The sequence below is a fragment of the Panthera onca genome, chromosome B1 (genome assembly GCF_046562875.1).
Source record: "Panthera onca isolate mPanOnc1 chromosome B1, mPanOnc1 haplotype 2, whole genome shotgun sequence".
Classification (NCBI taxonomy): Eukaryota; Metazoa; Chordata; class Mammalia; order Carnivora; family Felidae; genus Panthera; species Panthera onca.
The window spans coordinates 135,802,344-135,817,263 of record NC_138342.1 but is presented as its reverse complement, the minus strand read 5'-3'; the positions used below and the strand labels follow the sequence as shown (position 1 = coordinate 135,817,263).

The 14,920-nt window shown below is 37.7% G+C and overlaps 1 protein-coding gene across 1 annotated transcript; it reads left to right on the top strand.

Moving 5' to 3' along the window:
• Nucleotides 1-1,198: 1,198 nt before the first annotated feature.
• On the top strand, nucleotides 1,199-14,368 carry PPID (peptidylprolyl isomerase D). The gene is made up of 10 exons (XM_060653889.3): nucleotides 1,199-1,397; nucleotides 2,633-2,773; nucleotides 4,984-5,090; nucleotides 7,021-7,209; nucleotides 8,110-8,232; nucleotides 8,379-8,485; nucleotides 10,230-10,371; nucleotides 13,126-13,212; nucleotides 13,309-13,351; nucleotides 14,098-14,368. Exons 1-10 carry the CDS (start codon nucleotides 1,313-1,315, stop codon nucleotides 14,184-14,186), a joined length of 1,113 nt encoding a protein of 370 aa, XP_060509872.1. The 5' UTR covers nucleotides 1,199-1,312; the 3' UTR covers nucleotides 14,187-14,368.
• The last annotated feature ends 552 nt before the right edge of the window (nucleotides 14,369-14,920 follow it).

Here is a 14,920-nt window from a genome sequence, read left to right as displayed (position 1 = left end):
ATCACAATGATATTCATAATGATAATAATGGTTAGGAGGTCATGGCGTAAAAGTGACAATTCTCAGAATAATAAGCTAAAGGCTACCTTTAAGCTAGAGGAGTAGAAAACTTTTAATGTGAATTTATGTTTTGATATTTGTGAGACAAACTGTAAATTGCCATTTGCAGCCTGGAAATGAGAATGGATTAGAGAACAATTTATTTTGATTCATATTCATCAAAGGACTCATGAGTTGTGTGCTGAGCTTACTTGATCCTCAGGGAACCACAAAGAATCAACACCATGGAATTCAAGGATGTCAACTGGTAAGGAATTAAGATTTTACATTAGTTTTAATGTGCTGGAATTTGAAAGGGTCAGCAGGAAGCACTGATAATCTTCTCAAAGCATACACAAAGACACATGGAAATAAAATTTGTTAGCATTCTGTATAACTCATTCATTCATTCAAAACAATTTATTGAGCACCTACTACCTGCTGGACACTGTTAGAAGTGCTCTGGATAAAGCAATGAACAAAACTAAATTCTTGTCCTAGCATTGTAATTCTAATGGGAGAGGATAGATGGAAGTGCTAAAGAACATACCAGTTCTCTCCAAAATTAGGCTTGATCAGAGGTGAGTCTATGTTCCTATGACTAGGTAAAATCTTTACACAAATTCCCATAAGGGGAAACTGGACTATAACACAGTTTTATCAGGGAACGAAACTGCTCTTTTCTGGACGTTCAGCTTCACAGTCATCAGTAAAAATGTTAATATTTAAGAGTAACTTCTAACAATAAGGCAGTAATAACATGGCCACTATTGATTAGCTACCACCAGGCTGTGTTAGGCATTGTGCTAAGCAATTTACGTTTCAATCCTCAAAACGACCCCCCAAGGTGAGCATTTTGTCCCATTTTTCGGACAAGCAAAATGAGTTTCGGAGAACAGTCACTCATCCGTTAGCGGCAGACCTGAGGCTGGGATGGAGAGGACGGTCTCCAAAGCTTTTTTACACTACCGTGGTAGGAAAAGCGATGAAACACGTGCGAAAACAATAAAAACGATCGGGGCTGTAAAATCAGTACGCGAAAAGCGAGATAGCACAGGACAGAGAACTACAGAGAACGCGCACGAGCTCCAGCGCGCGGAAACGACGCCGGGAGGAGGCGCCGGAAGTCAGGGCGCGGCTTCCCGACCTCACGCCGGAAGTAGCTCGTCAGCGCCGCCGACAGATCGTCGCGGAGAAAGTAGCTTTGGGGTCGAAGGTGCTGGGCGTCCACGAGATTGTCTGAGTTCGCTCCCAAGCGCATCTGCAATTCAGTATGTCTCACCCGTCCCCCCAGACTAAGCCCTCCAACCCCAGTAACCCCCGAGTCTTCTTTGACGTGGACATCGGAGGGGAGCGAGGTGAGCAGAGTCTGATACTTGGGGAGTGGCCCCGAGGAAGCTGGACTTACCAGGATTTGGGCGACTCCGAGGGTGGCGTGCGGTTCGGGCCAGGGGCTGCGCTGTGATGCGAAGGGGATGGCTCCCCAGACTGGACTGTTGGAACAAATACTGATTTCCAAGGCTGGGTGGAGCCCGCGCCCTTGTACCAATACCATCGGTCGCGCGGAAGTTTCTGGAAATTTCTGGTTTGGGGATTGTGGCGGCCTTTAGTTTTCTCTCTTGATTTGGTTCCTCGCCACCTTGCATCAAGCAGGCATGAAATAAGGTTGTTTTATGTATGTAGTGGGACATTCAGAAAACTGTGATAGGCGTTTGTTGAGTTCCGGTCACGCCATGTCTTTTGCCACGCGAGATATATATCAGCAGCTGCCATGTGGTTTATAAATAGAGCAACTTTTGTTTGTTGGTTTTTCTTATTACCTATTTTTAACTTAGAGGTACCGTCAGATTGGTGAATATTTTCTGTTTTGGCATTGGGAAAAAGGAGCTCAGTGTAGCAATGTGGTTGCCTAGGCTACGTCAGCGGCTCGGAAGCTCCTAGGGACTTGTGAATTAGCGTATCGATTTGTAACTGAATTGCTCTTGTTGTAGAACGGGTTAGGTTTGTGGGGCTAGGCTGTGTTAACGCAAATACTAACGGAGACATCAGGATTTAGGGACCCCGTGGATGATTATGGACGCACATGTACATTTTGTTTTGAAATTAGCGCGAGGTTTATTTTACCTGCCTTGGGAGTTGTCTAAAATGGGAACAACTTCACATTTTTGCTTGAGCGGCTGCATTAGGCAGATTCCATAGAACACAGAGGCTACAGCTATACTTAAAATTCAGCCAACCTGACCACTCAAAGGATATTTAATTTTCTCCTATTGGTTACTTGGTGGTTATAATTTCTGAGTACAAGTTAGAAGAAATTACTCAGAATTTAAAACCATTTGCACTTCATAGTGTCCCTTATATGGTGTTAATCTTCTGGCTACTGTATTTATGATCCTTTGTTAAGATGTAGAAAAGTAATTGCTTCAGATTCATGAAGATACATGACACTTAACATTAGACTAAATTTGAATGTTAGAAAAATGACCAAAAAAGAGAACTTGGTATTTCAGTCACTAGAATTTTACCAGCTCCCCTTTTATCATTTGCATATTTGGTTGTTTGCATACTGACATGATTTCATTTTTTATTTTAGTGGGTCGAATTGTCTTAGAATTGTTTGCAGATATTGTACCGAAAACTGCAGAAAATTTTCGTGCATTGTGTACAGGAGAAAAAGGCATTGGACCCACCACTGGGAAACCTCTCCATTTCAAAGGATGTCCTTTCCATCGAAGTATGTGTAAAAATTTGAATCTGATTCTTTTTTTTTAACGCTTATTTTTGAGAGAGAGAGAGAGTGTGTGTGTGTGTGTGTGTGAGAGTGAGTGTGTGTGTGTGTGTGCGCGCGCGCGTGTGCACGCGGGGAAAGAGCAGAGAGAGGGAGAGAGAATCTCAAGCAGGCTATATCAGCACAAAGCCTGATGTGGGACTCGAACTCCCAAACAGTGGGATGGTTCCTGACCTGAGCCGAAACCAAGAGTTGGACGCTTAACCAACTGGACTACCCAGGTGCCCCTTGAATCTGATTCTCGTAAATAATTCTGTAGGCATTAGGGAAGAAAATACCAAGTGATAAAGAGTTAAAGTTAAAAATTACTGCTGGTTTCAGGAGGATGCTTTGACATCTGAGGCAGTAGCTCAATTTCATAAAGGTTGGGCTGTGAAAAGTGGAATTCTGAGAGGGTGCTAAGGTTTACTTAGAAATGGAATGCCTTAGCTTCACCAGACATCTGGCTCTTCACACCAGTGGGATTAGATTGAGAAAAAAGGGTGTGCTATGATAAAGAAACAGACCCTAGTTTTATTTTTTATTTCTTAAAGTTCACTTATTTATTTTGAGAGATAGAGAGTGCATGTGTGCAGCACAAGCGGGGGAGGGGCATAGAGAGAGAGACGGAGAGTCCCAGAATCCCATACAGGCTCTGTGCCTACAGCTACACTCACAAACTGAGATCACGACCTAAGCTACATCAAGAGTTGGATGTTTGACCGATGGAGCCATCCACACGCCCCAAGAAGCAGACTTTAGCTTGACTGATGACAAAAAAGTTATACCTAGTACTGGACAGGATTGCCTGGGAAGGCTGTAGCTGATTGAAACATTCAGTGTCTTGGTATTATTTTAATTAAAAGATGACACTTCACAATGCCTGTCACCCTTTGTTTAGTGATTATTTGATGGTTCCCTAGTAGGCTCTAGGTTCCATGAATTCAGGAACTAAATCTTTTCATCGTTTTGTCTTCAGCATACAGTATAGTTATTAAATAGGCACTCAATAAATATTTGCTTAATGAATAAATAAAGCATAATCATGAGTAGTATTTTTAAAAGAAACTTAAGAAAAAATTAATGTTGATTATAAAATATTTAAATGTTTTACATTTATGTTTAATAAAATACTAAAATATACTAATAGAATGTAGTATTCAGAAGAGAGTTGATGTAGGAGGCCTGAGACTGCTTTCCTTAGAAAGGTTTGCTTGCAGGATGGCCATTAGCTGGAGTTTAGGAACTTGGCACTTGAACGATTCCCTGAATCATAATGATGGTTTACTGTGCCTAGATTGTTTGTACACACACTTTGATTTATGCTGAACATCTGATTTCCTTTTGAGAGTCTGAAATTTTGGTACATGGCTAGGTAGAGAGTAACTGCATGATCAGCCCTGATGAAAACCCTGGATGAGTCTGTAATGGGCAACAACATTGTGCACATGTTGCTGCATTTTTTTTTTTTTTTGCTGGGGGAAGAATGTGCTATATGACCTCTCATAGAAGCGAGAGAGTGTAAGGAAGCACATGGATTCCTCCAGACTCTGTTTATTATCTTTTTCTTTTATCATCTAGTTATGTATCTTTATTACATTATTGTAATGCAACCAAATGCTGAGGTGCATGAATCCTAGAAAATGTCTGAACATGGAGGTGGTCTTGGGAACCTTTGACACCAAGTGCTAATACTTGCTAAAGTACTTCCACTATCGTATAACAAATCTCAGAATAATTGATCTTATTTAGTAGACTTTAATGAGTAACGTGCCTAGCCATGTGCATGGTGAAAAGCAGTTGCTGTACTTAAGAAATTGTTTCCTAGAAGAGACAGATCATTACAATGTGTGTTGTAAAGGTAGAATCAAGATGCTGTGGGAGGAAAATTGATGAGATCCAACTTGGAGGTCTCAGTGACAGTTTCACAAGGAGGTGCCATTTGAACTAATTCTTTGAGTGTTAGTGAGTGAGCAGGCAGTAAAAGTAGTTTGGACTCAGACTATGAAAAGTCTTTTAAGAGTTTGGAGTTGTGGGGATGAGTGGGGAAAGACAGGAGAGTGCTAAGACTAGAGTCATGTTTTAGGAAGTTCATCTTTCTTATTACATGTTCATTAGTTAACATTACTATAGTCATCCATATTTTAGTTTCTAATAGCTGTTTTCCTTTTTTGTAGTTATTAAGAAATTTATGATTCAGGGTGGAGACTTCTCAAATCAAAATGGGACAGGCGGAGAAAGTATTTATGGTGAAAAATTTGAAGATGAAAATTTCTATTATAAGGTAAAGTGGACAAAAGGGAATGTTTATTGCTAATAGTAAAGGTTATTAGATGTCTGGGATACTTGTTGGACTAAGAACCAATAAATGTTTCAACGTGTGCTTAGATTCTCCTTTTCTTGTAAAAGGTATCATATTTGTAAATATATATTTAATATATATTTATTATTTTTAATATAGAAAAATTTGATCCACTAATTTTATTTGGCAAAAATAGAATGGTTATGCCTGTGAGATCCAGGTTTACATACTTCAGTAAAGCCAATGAGTTCTTAAGAGTGGCCACCATATGGCAGAATTGTTTCCAGGAAAAATGTTCTCATTATCAGAAGGATGGTAACTTGTGCATCTTTATGCTTGAATTTGAAGAGCAACAAAACCATCGCTAATATCCAGGATGTCAGGGGATTTGCAAAGTAACGGATATGGTTAATGTCCAAGCTCCTAAAGGACATTAGTGGTGCCTGTGCCTTATCTTCATTTTCCCAAGATGTAATTGGGGTATATTGCATCATTCAAGTTGTAAGAAGGGACACGTAAGTACAAAAGTAAAGTAATATCTTTGGAAATGAGGAATATGAGCAAAGTAATTAGGATAATTTGAAAAGAAATTGTCATCAGTCTTTTAAACAGTATTCATTGGCTGCAATTGTATGTATTTAGTACTGTTACTGGCACCAGAGGGTTTATAAAAATGAATGGCTTTGATGATAATTTAAGATCTTCCCAGGAAGACAAGATTAAAACACATGGGACAACTGGAGAATAAATAATATGCAAATTAATGCTAAATTGATTGAGACTTTATATATTCTAGGAGACAGGTATGATTTATATATTCTAAATTATTAGGGGAGACATTGAAGAGGAATGGGTACTTAAACTGGGCCTTGCAGGGTGGCCAAGACTTGGTTAGACAGGAACTAAAACATAGATGCCAGTTTGAAGGATATGAGTGAGGAAAGACAAAGGCTTTCCTCAGCCTTTGCATGACCAGACAAAAATTTAGAAAGCCTAAGGATAAAGTGGAAAGATGAAGACATTGGGTTTCATAGAATCTTTGAATAGGTTGATGCCAAGTAGAAATTTGATTTTGAGATGTATGCAGCAGTTTGTTTAGGTCATTCTCTGGAATGGTTCTCTGAAGATTCACCTGGAGTGAAAGCCATAATGTTTGTATTTTTTTTTTAAGTTTTATTTATGTATTTGAGAGCTTGCGTGTGTGTGTGTGTGTGTGTGTGTGTGTGCACGTGTGCACTCGTGTGTGTGCATGGGGTCAGGGCAGAGAGAGGGGAGAGAATCTCAAGCAGACTCCACGCTGCCAGCACAGAGCTGACCTGGGGCTAGATCCCACAAACTGTAAGATCATCATGTGAGCCAAAATCAAGAGTTGGATGCTTAACCACCTGAGCCACCCTGGTGCCCCTGTTTGGATTCTTCTGAGATTAGGAAAGTACCTAACGAATGTCCTGTCTAAATGGAATGTCCCATCACTGTTCCCAGTTTATTGATGTGTAAAGGAGGAATCAAAGTGTAGGCTCATAAAAATGGGAAGACTGTTCCCTGTTCTCAGAAGAGAGAGCATTCCTTATGAAAAGAGGGCAGAGTACAATCATTAGATTTCCATAATGCAGCATCTTCATCTTAAGTTGAGATACAAATATGTTCTCAAAATGGCCTGTTTAGAAACCTGCCCCCCCCCCATTGTTTTCGTTATTTTATTTGGTTTCATAAACTTTTCTTAAGGTCTAAAAAGTGATTAAGTGCCCCATGTTTGTGGATTAAAGGTTGCAATTTATACAAAATAAAATTACATTGTTTGCTCTGAGTAACATTAAAGCCTGCCCTAGTTTTATGTGAATGGTCAGTGAAAGAATAATTCAGACTAGAACCACTAACCTTGGTTTTCTTTTAATGATTTTTATTTCTACAGCATGACCAGGAAGGTTTATTGAGCATGGCAAACGCAGGCTGCAATACAAATGGTTCTCAGTTCTTTATCACAACAGTTCCAACTCCTCATTTGGATGGGAAACATGTGGTATTTGGTCAAGTAATTAAAGGAATGGGTGTGGCAAGGATACTGGAAAATGTAGAAGTGAAAGGTGAAAAACCTGCCAAAGTAAGTAAAAAGTTTTAGTGAGATATACTTGTTATCTTAATTACTGCCTTAAACATAAGTAAAAGGATCAGGTGATTATTAGTTGGGAGAATGTTAGGATGACTTTTGGTATTGAAGCTTGGACTGCCACTTTTTTTTAAAACTTTTCTACAGTGGGAAAGATGAGATTAGGATAGCTTATAAGGAGATTTTTATTATTTCAACTTCAATTTTGGTGATTTTTTGTAGGTTTCTTAACTCTTCTATACCTGCAAAACTTTGAATCAGTATGTACAGTAGTACATAGTAGGAAGAGGACAGGAAACCAAGAATCCTGTCTAGACTCTGCCATTTAACTGGTGGTTTGGCCTTGATCTTGTTATTTAAGTTTTCTTGGCATGTTTCCTCATCCTGTATAAATTACTTGAGGGTTTAGACTAGATTATATAACTCTGTAAAGAACCTCGTATTTTACATGTCCTTGAATCACGGTGGCCAGAATACTACCTAACCTAGTTGGCAGGGTTGTGTGTGGGAACTGGAAACTGAAATACTTAGAGGAGATAGACTGTTTCTCATTGTATGATGGAAACAGTAGTAAACTTGAAAGGACATGCCTCACCGAAAGAAAATTATATAGAAAATGATAACATTTTCAACTGTTCTCTGTACACTGAGCCGCTAAATAGCAGTAAAACACTTTCATAAAATAGTGACATTGTATTGTATAGTGGAATGTATATAAAGGGCATTATTGTAATCAGAGCAGATAGATGAGACTTCTGTCAATCTGTCATTTTAGAAGTGACATGGACAGTGTTGCACATAACTTATACCTGTATAGCTTTTAAACCTAGATCTCTTGTTTTTAATCTCATTAATATGGTAGTGCACCTCTACAATTTAGGATTATTTTTACAGTTGTGCGTTATTGCAGAATGCGGAGAATTGAAGGAAGGGGATGATTGGGGCATATTCCCAAAAGATGGCTCTGGTGACAGTCATCCAGATTTCCCTGAGGATGCAGATATAGATTTAAAAGATGTGAGTACTTTCAGATTAGTCAAACTTTATTATTAAAAATAGTACTAAAATTTTGAGCTTTGTATCAGTCTGTCTTAATGATAGAACCTAGCATTTAGCTACATTAATTACTAAAATGCAACATATTTGTATTTTTTTTTATACAGGTAGATAAAATTTTACTAATAACAGAAGACTTAAAAAATATTGGAAATACTTTTTTCAAATCCCAGAATTGGGAGATGGCCATTAAAAAATATACAAAAGTTTTAAGGTAATAAAATATTTTTAGTAAGTTAATTTTAATAACTTGTAACTTGAATTATAAACTGAAATTCAGAGTTTATTGTCTTTTGGGCAAAATTACTTTGTAGAATAATAACCAGGTGTGTTGAAATAGTTGCATTTCTTTTGTTTCCTCTAACTTCTTATTTTGAAAATTTCAAAATACAGGAAAATTGAAAGAATAGTATGTGAATACTCATGTACCTTTACCTGTTTTCACTACTTTTTAACTTTTGCTACATTTGTTTTTGTAGAATCATTTTGAAAGGAAGTTACAGATACCATGACATTTACCCCTTCAATGGCTTAGCAGATATTTCCTAAGAATCAAAAACATGCTTCCACATACCTTCTGGACCACTGAAAAAGACCCCCAGAATAACATTGATCCAATAATATTGTCTAATATGTAATCCATGTGCAGATTTCCCTAATTATTTCACTTGGTTTTGTGTCTCTAGTCTCCTTTAATCTTTGGTAGTTCCTATTTTACATTAGGTTTTCTAAGTCATTTGTATTTTGTGCAGTCTTAAGTCAGTTGTTTTATGGAATACCATCTGTATTTGTTTGCTCCCTCAAGATTATTTTGAGGTTAAATATTTTGGCAAGACCACTTAAATCGGTGGTGTTGAATATTTCCTATGATACCACATCCTGAAAGCACATGTCAATTTGGCCTATTTTGAGTTTTGGCATTTGGTTAAAGTGGCATTAGCCAGATGCTTGTGTCATAAAAGTACCTTTTCCTTTTGTAAATAATAAGTACTTTGTGAAGTGATCCTGTGAGATTGTGTAAATATCCAGCTCCTAATCTTTCTTTCATCCAGTGGGTGTTAGCATCATTGAAGATCTTTGCCCGAATCAGTTATTATATTGATGGTGACAGAACTGATTTTCTAATTTATCATTCATAGCTGGCATTCTAATGTTTGAAAGAGCCTCTTCCCTCTGCCCTGCCTCCCTTTTTAGTACCACTGTAGATCTGTGTTTTTTTTTTGTTTTTTTTTTTTTTTCCAGTTCAGCTTGTTACTGTACTCTCCTTCTTTTTGATGTTCAAAGGGTTCCAATTTGTCCAGTGGAAGCCCCCTTTCCTGTATCTGTTTGACATGTTCCTATTAGTCTGTGAGCACTTGCTTGCTTTCACAAGGTGTTCTATGTTCATCTTGTTTCTTGATTTGGTATTAGCAGTTTCTCCAAGGAGCCCTGGCTCTTTTTATTGGGGGATTGATTTCAGAAACCAGATTCTGAGAGCCAGGTGTGCTCATCATTTCTGGGCCTTCTTCCGTGGGCAGAGCTAAGAATTGTATTAAAATACAGTTCAAAGTCAACAGTTCAAAGTCAACAAAGTCAGCTGTATTTAAAATACAGTTCAAAGTCAACTCATTCTATACCCTCTCCCACAGTGAGAACCTTGGCCCAAACATAATTACATTGGAACGTAAATAATGGAGATCGTGAGTTTTAAAAATTGGGACATGTTAGTAGTGCATGATTATCTTTAGATTTGGGGATTGTTGTTAAATTGGTTTCTTTGAACACTTTTGGGGAAAAAGTTGGAACAAATAAAAATAAATCTTCTAAAGGAAAATAAAATTGTGATCATTAAGAATATTAATATTAGCATTTGATGAGCTTTTTATATCAGAAGTGACATAATACTTTTTGACATAGTTGAAGGAGCAGGTTAAGTCGTATGTGGCGTTACATGCCAACTTTATTAATGTATTCTCCAGATACGTGGAAGGTTCAAAGGCTGTTATTGAGAAAGCAGACAGATTGAAGCTGCAACCTATAGCTTTAAGCTGCGTGCTGAATATTGGTGCTTGTAAACTGAAGATGTCAAATTGGCAGGGAGCAATTGACAGTTGTTTGGAGGTAAGTCTCTTTGACCTCAGACTTTTTGAAGGAGTTGGTTTATGATTTATCAACTTGAACAAAAACAATTTTATATACATTAATATATTTTATTACATAGGACCTAATGAGACTTGATGAAAAAGTTCTTTTATCTCTAAATACTTTGGACCTTCAGTTCTTCCTGTTAATCCATCCATTTAGCTTATAACATTATATAACTTAATACCAATGAAGATATTTTCCTTTTCCCTTCAGAGCACAGTATCAGCTCATTTATTCATTTTAACATATTGAGCACCTATTGTGTGCTAGGTATTGGAAGACAAAGCCAGGAATGATTAAGATTATGGGTTGTGGAGCCAGTCAGACTTGGGTGTTTTTGTTAGACTTCCGTTACTAACTTTGTGTTGGGTAAGTCCTAATTTTAGAGAGTTTTAACATCTTTATTATTTATTTATTTGCTTATTTTAAAGTTTATTTATTTTTAGAGAGAGAGAGAGAGAGAGAGACGGCATGAGAAGGGAAGGGGAGGAGAGAGAGGGAGAGGCTCTCAAGCAGGCTCCGTATTGTCAGCACAGAGCCTGATGCGGGACTCAAACCCACAAACTGTGAGCTCGTGACCTGAGCTGAAGGCAGGAGTCAGACATTTGACAGACTGAGCCACCCAGATGCCCCAACATCTTTATATTAAATAAAAATAATACTTGCTTTATGGAATTGTTACAAAGATTATATAACATGTAAGAACATTTAGCACAGTATTGGGCATATTTTAAGCACCTAACAGAGATAGGGTGTTTTTTTTTTTTTTTTAGATACGAGAGAGAGAGAGGTAGAGAGAGGTAGAGAGAGGTAGAGAGAGAGAATGTCAAGCAGACTCTGTGCTGTCAGCACAGAGCCTGAACTGGGCTCCAACTCACAAATCATGAGATCATGACCTGAGCCAAAACCAAGTCAGACATTTAACCAGCCGAGCCACCCAGGCACCCCGAGATTTAGGTGTTTCAGTTAAAAGACTCATACTCTCAAGGAACTTTTTATTTGGCTGAAGAGGGAGTCAGTTTCAATTTAGGGTCATCAGGATTTACATAGGGAGAATGGATACTACTGAGACACTCAAAGGTCACCTGTCTTCATGGGGACATCCAGGGATACTGACTGATAAAGCTAGATAGGTGGCAGCATTACCTCCTTAATCGAACAATTATGACATTCTTCCTATTGCATAGTTGAAAAATTTTCCAAACTGTGTATTTTAGAAAGACCCATCTCCAGTAATTTTTATGTATTTTGCACATTAAGCAATGTAATTAAATCAGCTATGCCCAGAGTAAGTAGAAATCAAATGAGATCTGGGGTGCCTGGTTAGCTCAGTTGGTAGAGCATGTGACTCTTGATCTTGAGGTTGTAAGTTTGAGTCCCATGCTGGGTGTAGAGATTACTTGAAAAAAAAAATTTTTTTTTTAATGAGATACTAATTTGGTAGGATAGGTAGAATAAGGGCTAATATTAGAAGGGAGTATACAACAGGCAAAAATTTATCCAAGGAAAAGTTTGGTCTTCACTCTGGGTTTCTTTTCTTTTTTTCTTTCTTTCTTTCTTTCTTTCTTTTTTTTTTAAATGTTTATTTCTGAGACAGAGACAGAGCATGAGTGAGGGAGGGTCAGAGGGAGACGGAGACACAGAACCAGAAGCAGGCTCCAGGCTCTGAGCTGTCAGCACAGAGCCCAATGCGGGGCTTGAACTCACAAACCATGAGATCGTGACCTGAGCCGAAGTTGGTCTCTCAACCAACTGAGCCACCCAGGCGCCTCCTTTTTTTTTTTTTTTTAAAGTAGTCTCCACACCCAATGTGGAGCTTGAACTCCTGACCCGGAGATTAAGAGTGGCATGGTCCACTGACTGAGCCAGCCAGGTGCCCCAACTCTGGATTTCTTTTGGACCTTTGTGAGGCAGATAATATGCCTTTTGCAGTAAAATCTTAGTATTGACCTTTAGAAGATGTGAATAAACAAAATAGGTTATTTCTAAAATGTTTGTTTCAGAGCAGAGACCTATTAAGTGTTAACTACTGCTCCTTAAAAAAACTCCTAGATTGCAAGTAAAGAGTGTAACAAATTTTTATTCATAATGTTTTTCTCTGATAATTTAGGGTCCAATCAGGAGATAGAAACTATATAGTAATTTGAAAAGAGAAAGTTTAATATAAAAGTACATGTAAGAGGAGATTGGAATAGTGAGGGATTGGCTAGTAAAGAGAATTCTGAAGAATATGGGAATAGCAGATATATATCTATCTGCCATATATAAATACATGGAGCTGGGATGGAGCCTCAAGAAAAAGTCACCTCTTGAGGGCCCTTAGGCTGAGATCTGTACTTCACTGGAGAGGGGATAGCTGTGACTTACTGGTGGCAGAGAAGTTCAATGGGTACCATACTTGTGATTCCCTGTAGTGCTTAGGGAAGTTGCCTGCAGGGAGCTCCTATTGACCAAGTAGTGCTGTTGACCAAGTTCAGTGCAGGAGCCCAAGAGAAATGCACGGGAACCTGCAAGAGAAACAGCTTTTCTCATCCGTGTCCCTTTAGTGCCCTCTACTGACAAAATGTAATGTGCCAGCTGGCAGAGGGTATTTACAGGGTCCATCCAACTCCATTATCACAGAGCAGTAAAGGGTTGATTTGTAGCTGACTGGCAGTAAATTGAACTCTAGCACATATATTTAATTCTTAATATTTAGATAAAAATATTAATTTTACAATTTTTTTGTAGGCTCTTGAAATAGACCCATCAAATACGAAAGCATTGTACCGTAGAGCTCAAGGATGGCAAGGATTAAAAGAATACGATCAAGCTTTGGTAAAATTTTGTTCTAAATTTTAATTTTTTTAGACAACCACCTTCATAAATCATACATCTAATTTCTTTAAATGTTTTTTTTTTTTCCAATTAAAGGCTGATCTTAAGAAAGCTCAGGAGATAGCACCAGAAGATAAAGGTAAGTTTGTACTTTTTATAGTGAAAGTTCATTTTGTCCTGTAAGAATTCACCTTCATAAACCATTGTATTTTTTGCCACTTAGAGACCTATTTGTTCAACATATATTACAGAATGTCTGTTATTGGGCTAGGCATTGGCCATACTGCAGTGAATGTCAAGATCCCTGCTCTCAAGGAGCTTACATTCTGGTCTCTATTCAGAATATTGATTTTCACACATCTGAATACTATTTTTCTATCATATCATTTGAGATCTGGTTCCTATTGCTGTAATTCTAGTTGAAAGCACAGCACTAAAAGATAAAGTATTTATGATGAATTTAATGTTTGGGACCATTCCTTAAGCTGAATGAGGCCATAATATAAGTATTCTTGTTACTGGATATGTTTTAGGAAAGCTATGGAAAGTTAGAGCACAAAAATTTGTTTTTCAAATAAAGCCTGCTACAAATAGTGATGGTAGGCCTAGGTATTAAAATATATCTTCAGTTTCTTATTACTAAAGTAAAATAGGAAAGGCACTTCTTTCAAATTGACAATCTTCTAAAATTATGTTTCATGGTTTTTGTGTTTGTGTAATGTTTCCTCAGTAAAATATTCTGTTAATAGAGCTCAGTTACTTTATGGACAAGAGTTTTATCAACGGCGGGGGCATTAACTGTCATACTAAAACATCAGTTTGTTGGGCATTCTCATTTTTTGGATGTTTTGAGAAATAACTCCTATTTACATGTTTATTTTACAGCTATCCAGGCAGAATTGCTGAAAGTCAAACAAAAGATAAAGGCACAGAAAGATAAAGAGAAGGCAGCATATGCAAAAATGTTTGCCTAATAAGGAATTCAGTTTTACTTACATATGCATTGATTGTATAAAGGCAATAAGAAAATTTAAAGGTTTCTGTCTGTTATAGATGATCCCTGATGTGTTTCCTTTGATACTTCGGTTTCTCATTGTTTACAGTTTAGGAATACTGAAAAGGGTTCACTCTTAATAAAACGGTGTTACAAAATACAGTGAAGTTGGTTCTTTTTAATGGCTATTCTGCATTAGTTACAAAGAATAATGGTGTCCAGCCTGTTTCTAATCTGAAGACACATCTGTTGGATAAACAGATTAAAGCTTAAGTTTGTATACTGTTTCCCTTGATTCTTTGATGTATTTCTTTGTGGTTGGTTTTTGCTGGCATTTTTATACTTACATATAATACAGATATACATGTTCAGGGGTTGGCAGACTTTATCCAGAGGGCCAGAGAGTAAATATTTTAGGCTTTGTGGACCATTATCATCTGTCACAACTACTCAGTTCTACAGTTGTAGCCACAGACAGTATGTAAACCACTGGGCATGGCTGTGTTCCAGTAAAACTATTCATAAGAAAAGTGGTGGGCTGGATGCTCACCTCTGGTCTAGAATAATAATACGTTTATACCTGAAGTCTTGAATTTGACAAGTGCAATATACATTAAAGGCCAATAGTGTATTTGCTATTGGTACCGAATCTCTGAAGAATTAAAGAGGTAAGCAGATGCTACCTCATTGATAAGGTTTTATGTAAGAGGCGTA